The following is an 18,058-nucleotide window of genomic DNA, read 5'->3' as shown; positions in this document are numbered from 1 at the left end:
AGATGGAAGTACTGCTACACTACATGCTGTTTATCAAAGAGTGGTTTTAATGTTGTAATTCTGATGGTTTTTTTCCTGTGTATAATTGACTTATGAAATTATATTTTATAGAGTGCAATTTAGACCATTAGGATGGATTAATTTGATTTTTTTTAGTAAATAAGATCATCTTAGATTCTATGAGATTTTTCCAAATACCTATATATGTCAAACCAAATTACAGAAAGGAATTCCCAATGATTTTATTCATAAGACTAAACTTTAAAAAGTCAATTTAAACTGCAAATTTAGCTCCCATGCACTGCTACTGTGGTGTTTTGTTAAGTCTATTTCATGTGTATTTTGCTGAAAGTCACAGGTAAAACAGACTGCCAGCTGATCATTCACATTCATCCCAAAATAAAACAAACGGGTATCAACCCTGTGGCCTCTGTGTGCCAGTGCTCTGTTAGGATGCATTAGTGCGGTCACGTGGCATGCTGGTTGCATAGGGAATATGAGAGTTTCACTTGTAAAATGCAGATCTTGCCGTACTGGGTGTAGCTGCACCGCTGAGACGGGGATCTGCACCGTGCCTGGAGGTGCTGTGAGGAACACCTGAGGGACAGCACCTATGTGAGGGGGGAAAACGTTTTTCTATTAGTAAACTAGCATTATGTTTATTTGAAGTGATGCACACATTGCATATTAATCCACTGAGTCTCACCTGAGTCTTGGCCCTGTGCGTGGGACACCTGCATGGCCGAGGTGCCCTGGGAGAAGGCGTTGAGAACAGCCAGCCCCCCGTCGGTCAGCGTCGGCGTGGAGGCGTACATCAACGTGTGCGGGCTGGGGTACATCATGTGACCCGCAACAGACGTCGGTAATGACGAGGTGACGATGGTTGCCGGGAGACTCACCGTCGCTGGAAAGAGAGAGCAGGGGAGTGAGGAGGAGGGTAGAGAAAGCAAACGCAGCACTCAGGACAACAGTTGTGTACACATGTTGGCCAGCAGATGGCGCTGGACATGCATCTCAAGTCGACTGCTCACTCCTACTTAAGCTGTGCTGCACAGTAACACCTTTCTGGGAGAAGACAACTTATTCCAAACAGGACCAGAATAATAACGAAGAACAATAGTGCCAGCTAGAAAAATACAGCACATTGTAAAACGATATAATAATAATATTTAATAATTTATAATAATAAAGTAATAATAAATAATATCATCCCACATGGGACATCATTTATTTTTGCCCGTTGAGATGCTGTACACTGTTCAGTAAAACTTCAAAAGTGCTAATGTATATTTCCACCGTCTGGAGCACTAATGTGCATCGTCCGTCCATCGTAAATGGAGCCAGAGATTGTCTTCCAGACAGGACAACGGTGTCTTTCTTCAGAGAGAAGATCGGACCTACCGGTGGAGTTTGTGGAGGTGTGGCAGATGTCGTGGCCGTCGCTGTTGGAGCTGGACTGAGTGTTGTGGTGGAGCTGGATTGCCTGGAGCTGCTGGGGAGCCCCTGGTCCTGAAGACACACACACACACAGAGGTCATTCAGCCAACTACAGTAAGCCATGAACCACCCCACAAAGGGAATAGCGGTGGTTGCTGCAGCAGTGTGGGGACTGCAGCAGTGGGGGTGCCGCATGGTCGCTCTGGCGGTAGAAGCCTTTGCAGTACTATCAGCAGAGGCAGAGGAAGTTGCCGTGCAAGTAGAATTAGTAATCCTATCATTAGGTGCATGCTTAGTAGTCATTGCCGAAGAGGTGGCATTAGCAGTACTAGTCGCAGCAGCGGCTTTATCGTGATGCGATTGTGATTCGTATTAGCAGGCCGTCGTGGCAGAGCGGGTCACCTGTGAGAGAGACAGCAGCAGGGAAGCGGAAGACAGCCTGCTGTCCATGCTGAGGCTGCGAGGCGGCAGCCAGGGCCTGACCATGCTGCCCCTGGAGGGCCAGGGAGTGCTGCTGCAGCTGGCTCAGAGGAATGGTTGGGGTGCCAGGGGGGAGAGTAGTGCCTGCTGGAGGGTCACACACACACAGAGGTGGATGAGACTATGCGAAAGGACAGCACAGCTTCCTAAAGTGCTATTAAATGAACGTGATACACAGGTTTAATACATACATGGCCGCTCAGCAAAGTCACTGTATTGAGTGGTTGGCTGGCACATTGACATTTAAAACCGTTCAACTGTTGCATGTTTTGTTTCATAGTCTCTTATCAACACGTCGTCTTGTCCCACATGGCAGGCATTTCAAAGCAGAACACGACTCTGGAGTTACGCCACCACATTTGGTCACATGCTCCCTAAACAGTTGCTGCAGAGGGCTGGGCAGGCCCTTTCAAGCTGTCAGCTGAGGAGCTTTTAGTGTGGGAGGGTGTGTTGTTCCACCTGGCACTGCTGCTATATGCCAGACAGGTGGTGAGGAGGAGAGAGGATGAGAGCAATGGAGGGAGAGAGAGGGTGGAAAATGGGGTGGCTGAGAGACAAGGTTGCAGGAGGAGGAGAAAGATGGAGAAAGAAAGGGAGGGGAAAAGGACAGACACAGTGTGTCCTTCAGCTGTCAGACACATGAAGCCCAATAATTGGCGCTTTGTGTTCTTTTGATTTTATTTGTGTGTTCAGCTGTGACAGCACGCAGACAACCGACACACTGCGGCAACTCGTCAGCGACATTATTGCCAGTGCTTAAACTATACAACACTGACGAGCACTTGGCCCTTTTTAGGCTATACAATTGCAACAGAGACTCCTGTTGACAACAATGTCATATAACTGGAGAAAACATTGCATCGGTCAGCATTTAGGTGTCGGCCAGCTTTTTCAAATTGATTGATTGACAGTCCCAATAAAAGCTCCAGAGCACTGATCTTTTCATATAGATGGGTTACGTTCAAATTGAATTATTGAGATATTCAAATATTTTTTACATCTTTGGGTGAAATTGTGACCTCTTGGCATCCCCACGCTCCACTCCCAGTTTTTTCCCCAGCACATCTACTATGAAAAGGAAGCGCGATGAATAATTACTGAGGGAAGCCAATTTAGGAACATCTAAAGATCTCAAATCGGCGCCTGCTGCCCCAGCGTCCTCATGCTGGTGCAGTCGAGATCCCTTGTGTTTAAGAGTGCGTCTGTAAAGTCCCCCTTAATGAAAGGGTCATGTCTAGTTCAGGACCGCTGGGTCACAAAGCTCCCGCCCCATAAAGTATGTACGCAATTATAATTTCAGCCACCGATCCTTCATTGAATATTCATGACTAATTATGGGCCATGTTCGTCATCCCTCATTGCCAGGTCTATTGTGTTCCTCTCACCTAATTATTCCTGTTCCCCAAGTGACAATCAAAGGCAGAGCCAGTCTTCAATAGACGTGGCTATCCTGGATACGGAGGGCTTTGTAAAAACCCAAGGCCGCCAAGTGTTGATGACTGCTATGAGGGGCCGCTATGTGCTTGAAGAGCGAGCAGCGCCCGACCACTTCAAGACAGCTGAGGTCACGGCACACCCCCATTCAAATTCTAATTAGTTAATAAGCTGGGCAACACAGTGACATTACCAAAACACGGAGGCCTGCAGTTGAGATTAACAAACCGTGATGAAAAATAATGAAGCATTTTGACAGAGCTACGGCTGTTGAGGTAAAAGAAAGCCCATACGTTTCATCTCCTACGTACCGGGCATGAAGGTGAAGCCACTGGGCAGCTGCATGACCCCCGCGGAGCCGCCGGTGGTCTTGAGGACGGTACCGTTGGCGCTGATGTTGCCGCTGGCCGAGATGGGTGCCAGGTAGTTGGTGATGGGAAACGAAGGGCCGCTGCTCACCTGCATGGTGGTGGAGGTGGTGGGTACCGTGCACTGGGCGCTGCTGGTACCGCCCGGTAGGCTGGCTACCGTGAACGTCGGCTTCAGTGTATCCTGTGGGCGAAAACGTACACTTTGATTAGAAAGACAGGGGGGGAAAGCAGGGGGCGATCGTTTGATCAAATTAAAATCAGTACTGGATTATGTCAAGGAGGAAGACAACGTGTAGGGGACGCTAGCAATGTAGTATTTAACTTCCATAAAGTTGAGGAACTCGCAATTATGGTGAAAAACAGTGAAAGAGATATCCAGAAGTTTCATCCCGAGTAAAGGTCATGCTTCAAGAACAGCGGTTCCTACAATTCCCATAATGCAACTTAATAGAGCTTTCCCTGACCGGTCAATGCAAACATCTTTTGATAGGATAAAAGCCTTTTGAATCCCTCATTGAATAAGGAAAACTGTTGTGCAGAAGTTTCATTACAGTGAAAAAATGAAGAGAGCATATAAACCAAATATAAACAATACAGGTTATTAATAAGCTGCGAACACAGACCAGACGTAGAGGATACCAGAAATGTCCACAAAAATCCTCACATCTTTAGTTTGTAACTTTGTATTCTGTAATAACCCTGATGACGTCACCAGATTATAGTATTTTCAACTTACCCCGGTGACTGCAAAATAAACAGCAGAAGAGTTTTACATGAGAACACCTAAAACAACACCATTAATAGGGCTTCTCCTCTTCAAGCACGAGGAAGAGCAGGCTTTAATCCTTGGATACTTGCTTGGGCGACAGAAACCACAGTGGGTTTTAATAGAGGAAGGGCAAATTACATAAACAAGGTAGAGAAACAGGCTGGGACCCCTCTAATTGCAGCCACATGGAGAACAATGTGCGGTGCTGGGAGCGTTTCTCTTTTCAAGTCAAAACGGGCCAAACGTTGCATTCAAGTCAAAGAAAATCTTGTTAGCCGTCATCACTGAATGTAGGAAATTCAGTATGTAGAGTTAAAATCTAACTACTGTTCAATACAACTCTATTATCTATTATCTACAGTGAACTGTGTAGAAATCAGACAGATGAGATGCTCACGTAAACCTAAAATCAGTCGGGTGAGATGTAGCGGCTAATGCTAACATCCATTCAACAGCAGAGTGGGATGTGTTGCTGAGTGGGCTGCATGATGAGAGCAGGGTAGGCGTGAGTCTGGGACTGTAAAGCACATCCAAACCCACCATGCCGGCTTCTACGCACTTATATACACTTGATACTAATGATCTGATGGCAGACTGGGAACGAGCTAACACATTAGAGTTTGCCTGTTCTTCTGGTTCCAATGTAAATAGAGGCAGAGTGCTACCGAAGGTTTCATTTAATAAAGGGGTTTGATCACGGCTACACATGCTGTGGGCACAGAGGACAACGTAACGGACTGTCATTTTAAAAAGGTTACTCCACATGTGGCCGACAAAATATATATTTTTTTTAAAATGCAGCTCTTTTCTTTGATTTTGTAGGACGCAACCAGTAACATCACAACTCACACCATCAACCCCTCTCTTGCAAATATATTCAGTTTCCCCAGTGACAAAACAAAACAATTTATTTTAAGCTAGACCATATTATTTGTGGAAAAAATGCAAGTTCAGCTCAGACCTCAGGGCCACAAAGCCTCGTCCTTTATGGAGCATCCAGTCCTGGAACTTGGACAGAGCTATTGTGTCATACACGCAAAAAGCATGTGACATGAAGGCAACGGCTGAGCCGAGCGAATAAGGATTATTATATGTAAACACAGCCATGTGCCACTACAGGCTTACAATGAGAAAGCAACAAGGATAGGTGTGCGTTGCATCTAGACGCTTCAAACTCTGAAACGGCACATTCATTAGGAATAACAGCGTGGTTGTGTAGAAGCAGGCTCAAGCAACCGCTTCGAGCAGAGCACTATTGGTTTTTATACGTGACTGATTACATGGGTGGGAGGAGGCATAATTCAGCACGGACTCCACTGATAAGACTTCTAAACATGTACGTAAGATGTCAGTGGAGCAAACTGCTGTGAGGATTAGCTCCCAGTCTTTAGCCACATCCCAGTCTGCTCTTAATATCTAAGATAGGACGGCTCACTGCAATGATAAAAACAGAAGTTGTTTTTTTGTTTTATTTGACCAGGTAAAAAACAAACTCTGGATGAACAAATAATCAATTGTATCAAGAGGTTTTTGGCCCTCACAACGTGTAGATGGTGAATTTGGGGTTTTAGTTTGACAAGCTGCTCAGAAATCAAGACAAAACCCTAAACTACATAGTTCGTACGCTCGCCTGCAGCTCAGATCCAGGCCCTGCCGAGGGGCTGACAGTCCAAGGTCCTTTACCTCTTTAGTTAAACAGCAGCTGGAAAGTGAAAGAGGGAGGGCCACGCGGAGGACTCACAGTTTTGCCCTTTCAACCAAGAGAGAAAACTCAATATATTCACCCAAGAACTATATGTAACAATATGTAATCCATTCACTGACCAACTGTTCATCGCAGAGCGAGCGCGACTGTCGGACTGTGACACCGACGTCACCACGTCTTCATTCTCGCGGAAGACTTTCCCCATTTTTGACTGGAGTGAGATTTGTGTCAATAATAATCACTAGACCTCAGGACAAACTCACTCTACTTAGAGTCGGGGGTAACAGATAGAAGAGGAAGGCGGATAAGCAAGCAGAACAACAATCAGGGAAGAGTCCAGAAAGGGATCAGCGTTTGGATCGTCACATAGCAAGTCACACTTTTCAGACACAGTCGTAGCAGAGGGCTTTGCCTGCCGCGCGCACGCACAAAGTCAGGTTTGGGGGACAGGATAGGGGCGAGAGTACAAACAGCTGAGGGTACAGACAGCTGGCGGGGAACCTGAGCACCTCTGAGGGGGAATTAACCCTTTCATTGCCAGCTGAGGCAGCAGGAGGCCACGTGAGCAAGAAGAAAGCAGCCGTCTGCCCCAGTGAGCTCAGTATGAGCTCAGAGTGGATACGGCGGGGATGCTTCACCTTGCACCATCGAGAAATAAGAAAATATGGCTTGATGTGTTCCAACTTTTTCCCATTACACCGTTCAATGAAGAAATAAATGGCTGCTTTTGTTCGGCATGGGACGATATGAACAACAATGATCCTGTACAGAATAGTTGTGATTCAAGACATGATGATCAAATTGTGCTTAACATGTGCACGCGCACTTTTTACTTGTCTTCTGACCACGATAACGAGCTGGACGATATTTACAATCATCCCAAAAATGTGAAATCACCAGTCAACTTATTGCCTGTGTTCTTTTCCATTTATTTTAAAATCAGTGATCAAACCTTCCATCGTCCCGTCCCTAGATCTTGTTTCCCTGTCATGTTTCTACTCTCCACATGAACAGAAAGTTGGGCTTGACTGACTGACGTGTGGTCAACTGAAGGTCTCGTCAAACTGCCACTATCTCTGCGGCCTACATCACAAGCTTCCCTTGACCCACTGCTTTGTTTGACCATTTCCACGTGTCTTGTGTTCAACTGGCCCGTCTATAAACAGCGCTGACTTTTAGTTCATCGTAAACATAGGCTCCAGCGGTGTAATGCATTCCTTAAGAGAAGAAGTGTAGCCAAAGCCTCAGCACTGTCACCACCTGTTTGATTCAGTCCTGCACAGCGATACATCACGTCATCTCCATCACTGACGATCAACCCCTTCAGCGTCACATGCAAATGGACTGACAGTCTGAATATTATGTATAATACAAGCCATTCATGAGCCATTGTTCTTCATTTGCTATTTTAAAATCATGAAAGTCATGTTTAATGCAAAAAGTGCCGAAAATTCCCTCAAGCTTCTTAATTGAGAATTTTCTTTGTCTTAAGTCATATGAAACTATTTCATTTGAACTCTTCGGTCAAACAACACAAGCAATTTGTGGACATTACATACATCTGGGTTGTGTGATGGATATTTGTCACATATATTTTCTGGATATTTTCTTTTCTTTTTCTTGTTATATTTATACTTGGTTGATACTCTGAATGATGCATTTTACAGGGGCTGTTTGTAAAAAGTGAATAGATTTTTCACAATGCAAAAGCTGGTTTAGATTTATTTAAGTTAAATCACATATTTACAGTTTCTTATTTATTTGTTCATATATAAATTAACCACACTACGACTGCTGCTGCTTTCCTCGACTTGGAAAAAACAAAAACATGGCCCGACCTTGGGAAACACGGCACTTTGTATAATGAGGTAGCAGAAAGTGACAAATGAGGCCACAATTTATCGTCGTGCGAATGGAGAGCCGAGTCTTCTGGGATAAGCAATGAATCCTGTGGACTCATTGCACAGCCACTGAGTGAACCCCCACATGCTAAATAATACATTTTACTAGAGAGGGACATTATTTTATTCCAGCAATAAAGCGATCTCAAATATCAAACATCCTACCCCTCCTCGTATTAAGAGTATCCGGAGACAGAGCGCATTAGATAGAGACACCAGCCATCTGATTCAAACAATCAATAATTCTGGGGTTCTTTGGTTTGGTAATGAAAAACACGAAAGTAAGGAGGCGTTTTCTTATACTGTCTAAAAGTCCTTACATTAGGCTGCTTTCCACATTAAGATACATGGTAAAACACTAAAAGCCTCCAATGCCTCGCTCACATTCACCGACATCACACGATAGACCCCATTTATAAGTCACAGGAAAGGAAATGAGGGTAATTTAAAAAAGACACAAATGATTCCCTCTTCGCGAGGGATTAATCGTCCTAAATGGAAGGTGACAACTGGCAGGCTCGTCCCGTGTTGGTTGGAGAGCCCATTGTGCAGTTTACTGGTGGCTGGCCCTCGTCTAATCTCCCATTTGCTGGCTCCCATCTCCCCGCCTGTCACCCTGCCAGCAACATGGAATTCGCAGCTCCATTTGGGACTGCTAAAAAAGGCAAGGCAGCCCAAGTGGAGGAGGTGCAGCCAATGGCGGCTGACCTGTCCAGTTGCTTGCTGTAAAATAAGGGGGTGGAAAGGAGGGGGGGGGAGTTTTGCTTTTCTCCCCTCCCCTCTGACACAGCCAACATGTTGCTCTCCCGACAGACACCGTCAAAATCCCTCCGACAACACAACCTCGCTCTACGTACGGAGCGAGCTCTACATATTTAGGAGCACCCTTGTGATAAGAGCACATATCTCACGAGTAAATTAACTTTCCATTATCTCAGTGATTCTCTCTCGTCACCTACTTCAAGCCACTGCTCCGTCCGTATGACAGAGAGGCAGATTAAAACTAAATGTGAAATGCTTTCTTTTCAAGTACAGTTCTCCATTTGGTTGAATTAATTGTCAAATCACTTTAAGTTCTCTCGGGGGACCAATTCAACACACATTTATATGCCTGTAATAATAATTTTTTTTTAAAAAGAGGCTGTCAGATGTGTCGCAAAGAGCTGCAATGCAAGGAAAACAAACATGTCAGTTGTTGGTCTGTACAGTGCACTACACTGCAGCGACAAAGACAATGTGATCTGTGCTAACGAGCAGCAGAGAAACAAATAAGCAATAGCACCGAAAAGTCAGAGCAGTAAGGAAGAGAAGAGATGGAGTAAGGAGGAAAGGGGAGATAGTGACGGAGGGAGGAGGAGGGGAAAACCAGAGGAGACTGTCAGATACTGAGAATTATGTCCTAAGCTAGATCCTCTAAGCAAACATGAGTTGTGGGATTTGCCATCGCCTTCCAAAAATAACCACAAAAGCATGAAAACATCTGTACATCAAGAAGGCGCCACAGAAGCAGAACCATCCAAAGATCTGCTGGAGTTGCACCATAATAATTACAAATGTACCCTCTTTGTGAAGTGTTGGCATTCGTTTCTGGTGTAACTCCCTCGTCCTCGCTCATTCACCTCCATGTCAGCCATTACATTTCCCAGAATGCATTTCCACAGCCCTCAGAACAGTCTCAAACTTGTTGTCTTCAGTGTTTGTTTTTAGGGGCGTAGCGTGTGCTGCGAGAGCAATAACAAATAGAAAAAACGGGTTCTTCAGTCAAGCAACTTCAACATAATATCGTAGTGTTTTAAACACTGCAATCAGCTCGAGTAAAGATGCTCCGAATGGAATAATGGACGTGTTGAATCGATGCCAAACAACGGTTCGAGAAAGAAACCTCCTTGCTGTTCGATGTGACATCTCTCACAGCGAGATTACATTTTGTCAGCTCAGTTTTCAGTACCCAATTTAGGCCTGGTGACATTGGCCCAAGAACCAATTTACGCCAGCTAGATATGCATCAGAACAATCAGCAGATGATAATGTGTTGGGCTGTCGTCTTTGACCGACGATATTTTAGTCGACTTAATCGAAAAAAAATACTGCATCTGTCTGCCTGTGCACTCATTGCTCGTCATCAGAGTCTTCCATACAAGCTGCTAGCTTTACAGCTGTGAGTACAAACAATGGTCCTGATTGTCATTTAGGTTTAAGATAATGTTTTTGGGGAGTGGCTTTGGAGGGAAGCCCACTGGCTACTGGAGAAGAAGAGACGAGGATGCAACCCAGGCTAAGTTTCAACGCTGGATCAGTCTTAAAATGCGCTCGTTAGTTTCTTGAGATTACCCACCCAAGCTTTAATTTGTGTTTTTCAGAAATGAACTGTATTGAGGCACTTAACTTTCTTGGAAATAAGTAATTCAGCATGAAAAAGCCGCATTAACAAAATTTAAGTTATCAATTTACTAAAAAAATCTTAGTCTATCAGACCAAAACAAGAGGTCGGCCCTAATAATGTAACATGCAGCCTTTTCAGTCTTAAACTTTAACAAACAATCAAACACAACTATCAACTATGAAATCAAAACGTTATAGAGGGATACGAAGCATGACTGACATTGCAAGATACATTACAGAACTTAAAATGTATTCAGAAAAATAAACACATTTTGGGGACAAGTTTAGGACATTTCCAGAGCAGCCTTCATGTTTTTCCAAGTTGAAATCGAAAAGGAAACCACGGATCCTTTATTGGACGGCCCATGTGAAATTACTTGTGTCTTGAGCTAATTTCTCCATGATGTTACAAGTTGAACAGATGGCTCTGTTGATCTTTTTATTTTAGCGAATTAACACCAAAAGCATAAATTGACAGTGGGCGACTGGATACATTTTCAGCAGCTAAAGCAATTCCTAGAATATAAGATTGCATATTTGTTCACGAGATGGTAGGTATAGCATCAGTATTGGCAGGTACGTTGGGTTTAGGTTTTTATAAGAAACATCAGGAGACAGTTTTTTAATTTTTTTTAAAAAATCATTTGGGCGGATGTAGCTCAGGAGGATGAGTGGTTGTCCCGTTACCACAAGGTAGCCGGTTCAATCACAGAACTTGGACAGCGCTATAGCAGTGGGCCGCCTCACAGGGCAGCCCACTGCTCCTTAATCAAGGATGGGTCAAATGCAGAGAAGAATGTCCACAAGGGGGATTAATAAAAATGTATGTTTCTGTTTCAATCAATAGGGCTTGGGCCGGTTATCGGAGAACAAAATACACAGCACTTATCTTCCAACCCTTTTTCTTTTGCTTCTCCAAAATGTGCTCCCCCCCCCCCCAAGCCATTGCAAAGTCCAAACTGTTTAGACTACCTTGCACTGTATGTATGACATGCCTCTCTCGCGATGAATAGTGTCCAGATGCACGCAGAGCTGCACGCAGTGACCACGCATCAGGCCTACTGCGCACAAACTAAATCTCTGAAAAAATAGTGAGGCCGCCGTATCCACCTGCCATGTCCACACCGTAACCGTGCTGCTCTGACATGGACAACACAATGACAACTCCGAGGGTGTCCCTCGGCGAGCAGGGATCACAGGGCCCACGCTGTTCTCACACACTCATAATTGCAGCGGGGGCAAAGGTCACAGCGTCACTGATAGCCACCTAAATAGATGTCACAAGAAACGGGACGTAAAATATCGCTCAAATGTTTCCAGTCCAGCCGCTCATATCTACATCCTTACCTCCCCTCCATATCACTAAATGAGTGGGGGGGAAGGAGGGGAGAGGGGCTGGTGGGTGGGTTGGGGGGGGGAAATCACAGGACTCCAAAGACAGCTGCAGCTTATAAGGAATGCGAGGGGCCTCAGCCAAGAGAGCAGGCAGGGAAACCATACCATATATGGCAACAGAGGCAGAATCTAATTTTTATCAATGAGCAGAGCGGGCATGAGAGTGGCTCAACATGCAAGGGTTGATCCCCCATCCTTGACGGTGTAAGGTACATGTTAGTTAGTGCCTTGTGAAAAAAGCACGGGGGCACAACAGGCCGGCAAGTGTCCGTCTTCAAAAAGGGGCGCACTTAAGCCGTGTAAACAGCCAACGGAGGGAGTCTCGGCTTCCAGCACCTGAGCGCGCGGAGGTGTGGACAGCGAAGCGTGTCCGCTTATGAATTTATCGCTTCGCTTCAAGATCTCAAAGCCCTGAGGTTTAAGAACCCTTGGAGTAGAAAATACGGGGACCCGACACTGCAGCTTGAAAGGAGGATGAAAGGAGGTCACACAGCCAACTCACTATGCTCGTGAGAATTTCAGACTAGAACAATTCTTTGTTTGAATACTCATCCTAAATTAAACTTATTCCCGTCACAACAATTTTGAAAAACGGCACAAAATGTCTGATGTTCAACTATTTTCAAAAATGTAAGTCCTGTTAACAATCTGCAGCGTTTCGTCCTTGAACGCGAGACAGCTCCGTCACAGAATAAAAGATAAACACCAAAGTCCTCCACGCAGCAGTGTTGCATGTTTCTCCTCCTAACACAACCCAGACCTGCTGTGATTTATCTTCGAGTGTTACGAGGCTTTCCTGGACGAGAGGTCAAAAAGGTAAAAGTGTAGACGGCTCCCTTTATTGAGTGGGATAATACTCTCCATCTTATCTGGCTCTCCTCTCAGTGTGGAGCCCTTTGAAAGAACTACGAAGACTTTTTGGGTTAATTAAAAAAAAGGACTTGGTGCTTCGGACCAAACTGCATGTCCAAAACAGAGGCCTCACAAATAACACGCAAAAGTTCATAACTGTTTACAACGGGACAAAGCCGGCGCCGCCGCTTGCAGGTTCCATCTACTTATTCTCCTCGCGTGCTGTCTCGCCTTTTCTAAAGAGATTTCCCAGAATATCCATCAGTGAATCTCTACAGTGCTTTATAACATTTTTATTTGCTATGCAATTCATGTCTCCACTAGAGTCACATAGACTTTAACTCAAGCGTGATCGTTTCTGGAAAGCAGGGAGAATAGTCTGCGGGGACAAGGATACAGATGAGTGCATTTAATGGGAATTCACAGCCGCCGTTGCCTCGCTACACTTTTTTAAATGTTGTCTCCTTTCCACTTTTTTGATTCTAACCTTTGTGTCGCCCATGCTCTCCGACTCAGACACCTGATAGGTGAGGTCTGTCTCCTCAAAGCCCGTGGCACTCATGCGCTGGTCGGTGGAGGGGTCAGAGCGTGGCGGCGAGTCCGGCGAGTTGAGGCATGTTTGGATCAGAGCTTTGCCCGTTTCGCTTGTAATCATGGGTTGGAGTTTGCGGGTGGCGAAAGTGTAGACGTGCCCCGTTTCACTGGCCACAAGCAGTAGAACCTGCGTTCCCGTCAGGGTGGAGAGTTCGTAGGCCTGGGAAAGAGACAAATAGGGAAATTAACGTATATGACAGAGAGGATGGGTCAAAGAGTCGGGCTACAATTCAAACAGAAAGATATAGGCTGCACCAAATTGGGGCTTGGTTTGCCTTAATTTACAGACAAAGCAATCTCTACTGGAAACAAACAGTAAGAGAATCCAAAAAGGTGAACCTCTGGGAAAATATAACTGAGACCACTCAAAGCTGAAAATCCCCCTGTAGTGAACTGTGACGTATAGCACAAATGAAGCTAAAATAGCATGAGATAAGGCTCCCGGAATAGAGAGTGTGATATAGCTGAGAGAGCGATTGCAGCTTGGGACGGGCTTCTTGCACGAGCAAGGGGGAGTTGCAAGCAACCAGGTCTTAACGGAGGACACAAGGAAACGATCTCAACACCCGGAGGTAGCTGATTGTGAAACGTTAGGCCATCACAGTCTGCTCCCTTGTCATTCATTATACAGCATTCACAGACACACACACACACACTCAAACTATTCAGTGTGAAGGCAAAATATAATAAGATTCAATGCCATCACACACACACGCACGCAGATGCTGCACTCTGATTGAACTCCTGAGAAAGCCGTTTTCTCTAAATGAGTCATAAGTTATGTGGAGGATGCTTCTGGTGCAGCAAAGGCACAACGCCATTACCATCACCTTGGTGAACACGGTACAGTCAGAACTGGCTGATAGATGTGTCATTGTTAGCCGGCACATGGGAGGAGGAGACAAATTGCATTCAAATTAAAAAAGCCTTTTATTGAGCAGTTACAAAACCACGCATTCATACCGGGCCACTCCATCCTGCTCAAACACTGCGTTCATTATGGGCCCTATCAGTCCAATGTGGGCACTTGCTGAAGCCATCTGTAGCACTATCGTGTGTGTGCGTGTGCGTGTGCGTGTGCGTGCGTCAACGCTCTTAGACCTTCATTATTACAGGTTTTTGATGCACGCGTGTGCAGGTTTGTGTGCATCGAGGTACAGTGTTAAATGGAACCTCGAGCAGCACAATTCACCTCTCCACCTTCTAATGCAGCATTACAGAAGTAGGTAATTAACTCCACGGCCCCAGTCATCCTCTTCTACTACCATCTCCCGTGATTGGCTCAGCAGCAGCGACAGAGGAGTTTCTAACAACGACGTCTGATGTTTGGCCAACATCCAAGGCAGGAAAGGACTCATTTGTCACCTTAAATGTGCAAGGTGGCGGCACAAACTAGACCCATGCAATGCTTTAATAAGTTCCCTCTCTGCTGATTTTCTCATAAATATTCATGGCTGCAAAGTGCCAATTACTCAACGCTGTAATTGGGTCCTCTGTCACACAGAACTTCCCAGTCAAGCCCACACATCAAATAAAAAGAAAAAAAAACGGCGCATGAGATAAAGTCATGGATGGCCACAAACATGTAACGCAGTTATGAAATTCTAAAAAAGCATTATTCTCTTGGTTGTTAGAAACACTAGACGCCTTGTGACAGTTTTTATACAACAACTTCTGCCGTACCGTTGAGCATTTAGGCGCCCTGGGCAGTGCTGAGACAATTATTCCATCTATTATTTGTAATATTATCCGATTCAAGGTTGCACGATAACTTGTATTATAGATGTATCTATGTTTCAGGTCTTTATTAAGTATATAGTACGATTTTAGTTTCTGGCGACCAAGGACGTGTTTTCAATTGCTTGTGAATAATAGAAATGTAATGGCTTCATTCCATTTAGGCCTTGGTATTGTGCACATTGGCTCACTTGCGCGGTGTATTGAGGCACTTGAATGGAATGGAGCGGCCATTTGTTATTAGTTACATCTGTGCCTTTTCCTGGTATGACAATTAGAAGGTCTGCCAAGAAAATAGCCAATACAGCAAGTTTAAAAAGGGCCACATGAAATCATGACCCTTACTGTACGAATCAATCAAAAAAACAACAACAACAACAACAAGTACTAAGTGAGTAATCCTGTGCCTTTGAATTGATCTAACCATTTGGATTGTGCAATTATTTACACGCACAAAACCTAAAGAATTAGAGAACAAACAAAATGCTTCACTCACCGCATCACTCAAAATTAAACTATCGGCTCGTCCTAGAAACCAGTTTGAAAACGGTCTACTATGAATCTTCCCACTCCACCCACCTCTCAATTTCTTCGATGGCTGACATTAGTGTAGGCAACGTTTACAAAAAAAAAAAAAAAAAAATCTATTCGCACAGTGTGTCAAACAGTTTTCATGTTGCCAACCTCAGTTTCCACGACAACAGACTGGGGTACATCAAAAAAAAAAAAGAAAAATAATGAGAAATAAAGCAGAATACGCACAACACGAGCTTCAAAGTAAAAAACCAAGACTCTTTCACCACAATGAAGACTTGTGTTTATTTAAGGTCATGATGACAAATGGCAGCAGCAGAACGACTGCTGTGCTTCAGCTAACCTCGTCTGCAAACGATCCAACTGTGGATTCCTTGATTCCAAATAGCAATACTTTTTATTGTTTACCTTGTTATTGCTTCTGGGTTTGTCGTTTTCTTTGAGTTCTTATGATTTATCATGGCACCGGTCGAGTGCTTGAGTTTTGGATTTCCCAGTTCAACACTGTTTTTGGTACCAAACTCGGTGGAGGCCAGTGCGAGCACCACATAGCGAAATCTGTCATCTTTAATGCCAACTGCTGCTCGCAAAGCCGAAACCAAGAGAAGTCTCCAACGGATGAGGCTGGACGCCTGTGTACAATGTACAGTGCCATAATGCATGCACAGAAAGTCCCCTGGCTCCTCTCTTCTGTTTGAGTGCTCTTTGACTGTCCTCTGATCTGGTTTCCCTGGGGTTTAGTCAGCTGTTGGCAACTACAGGCCCGCTGCTGCTCACCACCGCATGGCTGCCGCCTGCAAGCAAAGCCCGCTTCACCACGACAGAAGGAACAGCCTGTGTGCACTGATGGGAACTACTTCCAACAGTTCGAGGGCCATCTTTGTGTGTGTGTGTGTGTGTGTGTGTGTGTGTGTGTGTGTGTGTGTGTGTGTGTGTGTGTGTGTGTGTGTGTGTGAGATAGTTGAGGTGAGCATGATCATAAATAGAATTGTCATTTGCACGCGTCTATTTAAAGCCAATTGCCTGTCATGACTCCCTCACCTCCAGTGAGAAAGTTTGTGCCACAATTGTGTTTCATAAAGAAAGGAATTAGTATCAGATGAATTAGTTAAAGTTCTCTCAATGCAAGACACCTACTAGATTTGAATGACCTGAGCAGTGAGTCTTCTGCAGCTTATCAAAGTGTAACCTCCACTTCGTTGTTAATTTCACGAATGGAAGCATTTACAGCACCATTGAGAGAGATCTCTCTCTCTCTCTCTCTCTCTCACACACACACACACACTGACACACACACACACAGCAGTACGTCAATACCAAACAAGAGACACATGTTTCAGTCATTGAATGAGATCCAAAAGGAAATCCCCGGACACTCACCTTTTTCATAATACCAGTCTTCCTCTTGCTGAAAGTGGTGTAACGTCTCAACTTGTTGTCGATAAATTCCATCTTTATCTTCACGCGCCCACGTGTTTTCTTCCCCGGCTTTGCCCCCGCGACCCCTCCTGGCACCATGCCGTAACCTCCGGGAGGTATGCCCACCTCCTGCCCCGTCACCGCAGCCTCCATCTCCCCTCGCTCGCGCTTCACCCCTCTCCTGCTGTCCCCGAGTGAACCCACTGGGTCGTCGTCGTCTCCGGAGTCCGAGTCATTATCCGAGCCGCTGCACAGAGGCGCGCACTCCCTGTCCGTGTCGAACCTGGCCCCGTGAGGCAGCACCACTCCCGTGTTTAACCCCACCATGTTGCCCTGGACGGTGGTCTGCAGAGGGGGCCCGCCGGTTCCGTTGCCCGGCCTCACGCCCCTCGAGCCCCCTGGACCATTAGCCCCCAGCATCCCGACGCCGTCTCGCTCCCCCTGTCGCCCGTCGCTCTCGCTGACCCCCGGTAAAGCTTGCCCCGCTCTGACTAAAATGGGACGGATCCCGACGCCGACAATGCCCGAACCGTGTCCCGTGTTACCTCTGCCTGAAGCTGACCCGTTTCCAGATGGTGCCGAACCGACCCGGCTCGGTAACATTATATTTCGGCTGCTGAACCGAGTCCCTAAACACCAGCTATAAGAGCCGGAGCGCGTTGTCTCGTAAATGGCTGATAAAACGCATAGGCTAACGCGCCCGGGCCACGCAACGTAAACAAACCGGACCCGTTCAGAGATTCGCAGCCTCCAGGAAATCACCGTGACAAACTTTTGAAAGTGATGCTACCCCCCAAGACCCTTCAACCCGGCTCCTTTTGGTTCACCCTCCTCCTCTATTACCAAAACTCCGAGCACTTTCTCAAAAAGGAAAACGCGAAGAGCGCCCTCGATGTCGATCCGCCATGTTACGTAGTCCGCGCTGTGAGCTGAAAATAACGCCAGCGTCGGCCTGGCGGCGTCCAGGCTAATCTTTACTCCCCCGAAACGCAATATAGATGTATTCGTGGTTAAGGGATGCAAACAAACGTCTATATTTTGAACACCG

At 45.6% G+C, this 18,058-nt stretch overlaps 1 protein-coding gene across 3 annotated transcripts in view; it reads right to left on the bottom strand.

Annotated features, from left to right (window-relative positions):
- srfb (serum response factor b) overlaps positions 1–18,058 on the bottom strand; it is a 20,342-nt gene extending 2,284 nt beyond the window's left edge. The window contains exons 1-7 of one of the 3 annotated variants that reach the window (XM_068567313.1): positions 16,972–18,058; positions 13,214–13,480; positions 3,663–3,903; positions 1,840–2,004; positions 1,402–1,509; positions 707–904; positions 510–611 (exon numbers count right to left, since the gene is read on the bottom strand). In XM_068567313.1, the coding sequence (XP_068423414.1) occupies positions 510–611; positions 707–904; positions 1,402–1,509; positions 1,840–2,004; positions 3,663–3,903; positions 13,214–13,480; positions 16,972–17,613 (1,723 nt within the window). In that variant the 5' untranslated portion in view covers positions 17,614–18,058. The remainder of the gene's footprint in view (positions 1–509; positions 612–706; positions 905–1,401; positions 1,510–1,839; positions 2,005–3,662; positions 3,904–13,213; positions 13,481–16,971) is intronic. The other 2 variants (XM_068567314.1, XM_068567312.1) reach the window with 2 other exon arrangements.

This window comes from Clinocottus analis, unplaced genomic scaffold (genome assembly GCF_023055335.1).
Source record: "Clinocottus analis isolate CAN_PGR_092001 unplaced genomic scaffold, fCliAna1.0.p SCAF_8, whole genome shotgun sequence".
Classification (NCBI taxonomy): Eukaryota; Metazoa; Chordata; class Actinopteri; order Perciformes; family Cottidae; genus Clinocottus; species Clinocottus analis.
Note: the sequence above shows the minus strand (reverse complement) of the source record. Positions and strands in the feature narration are given on the sequence as shown.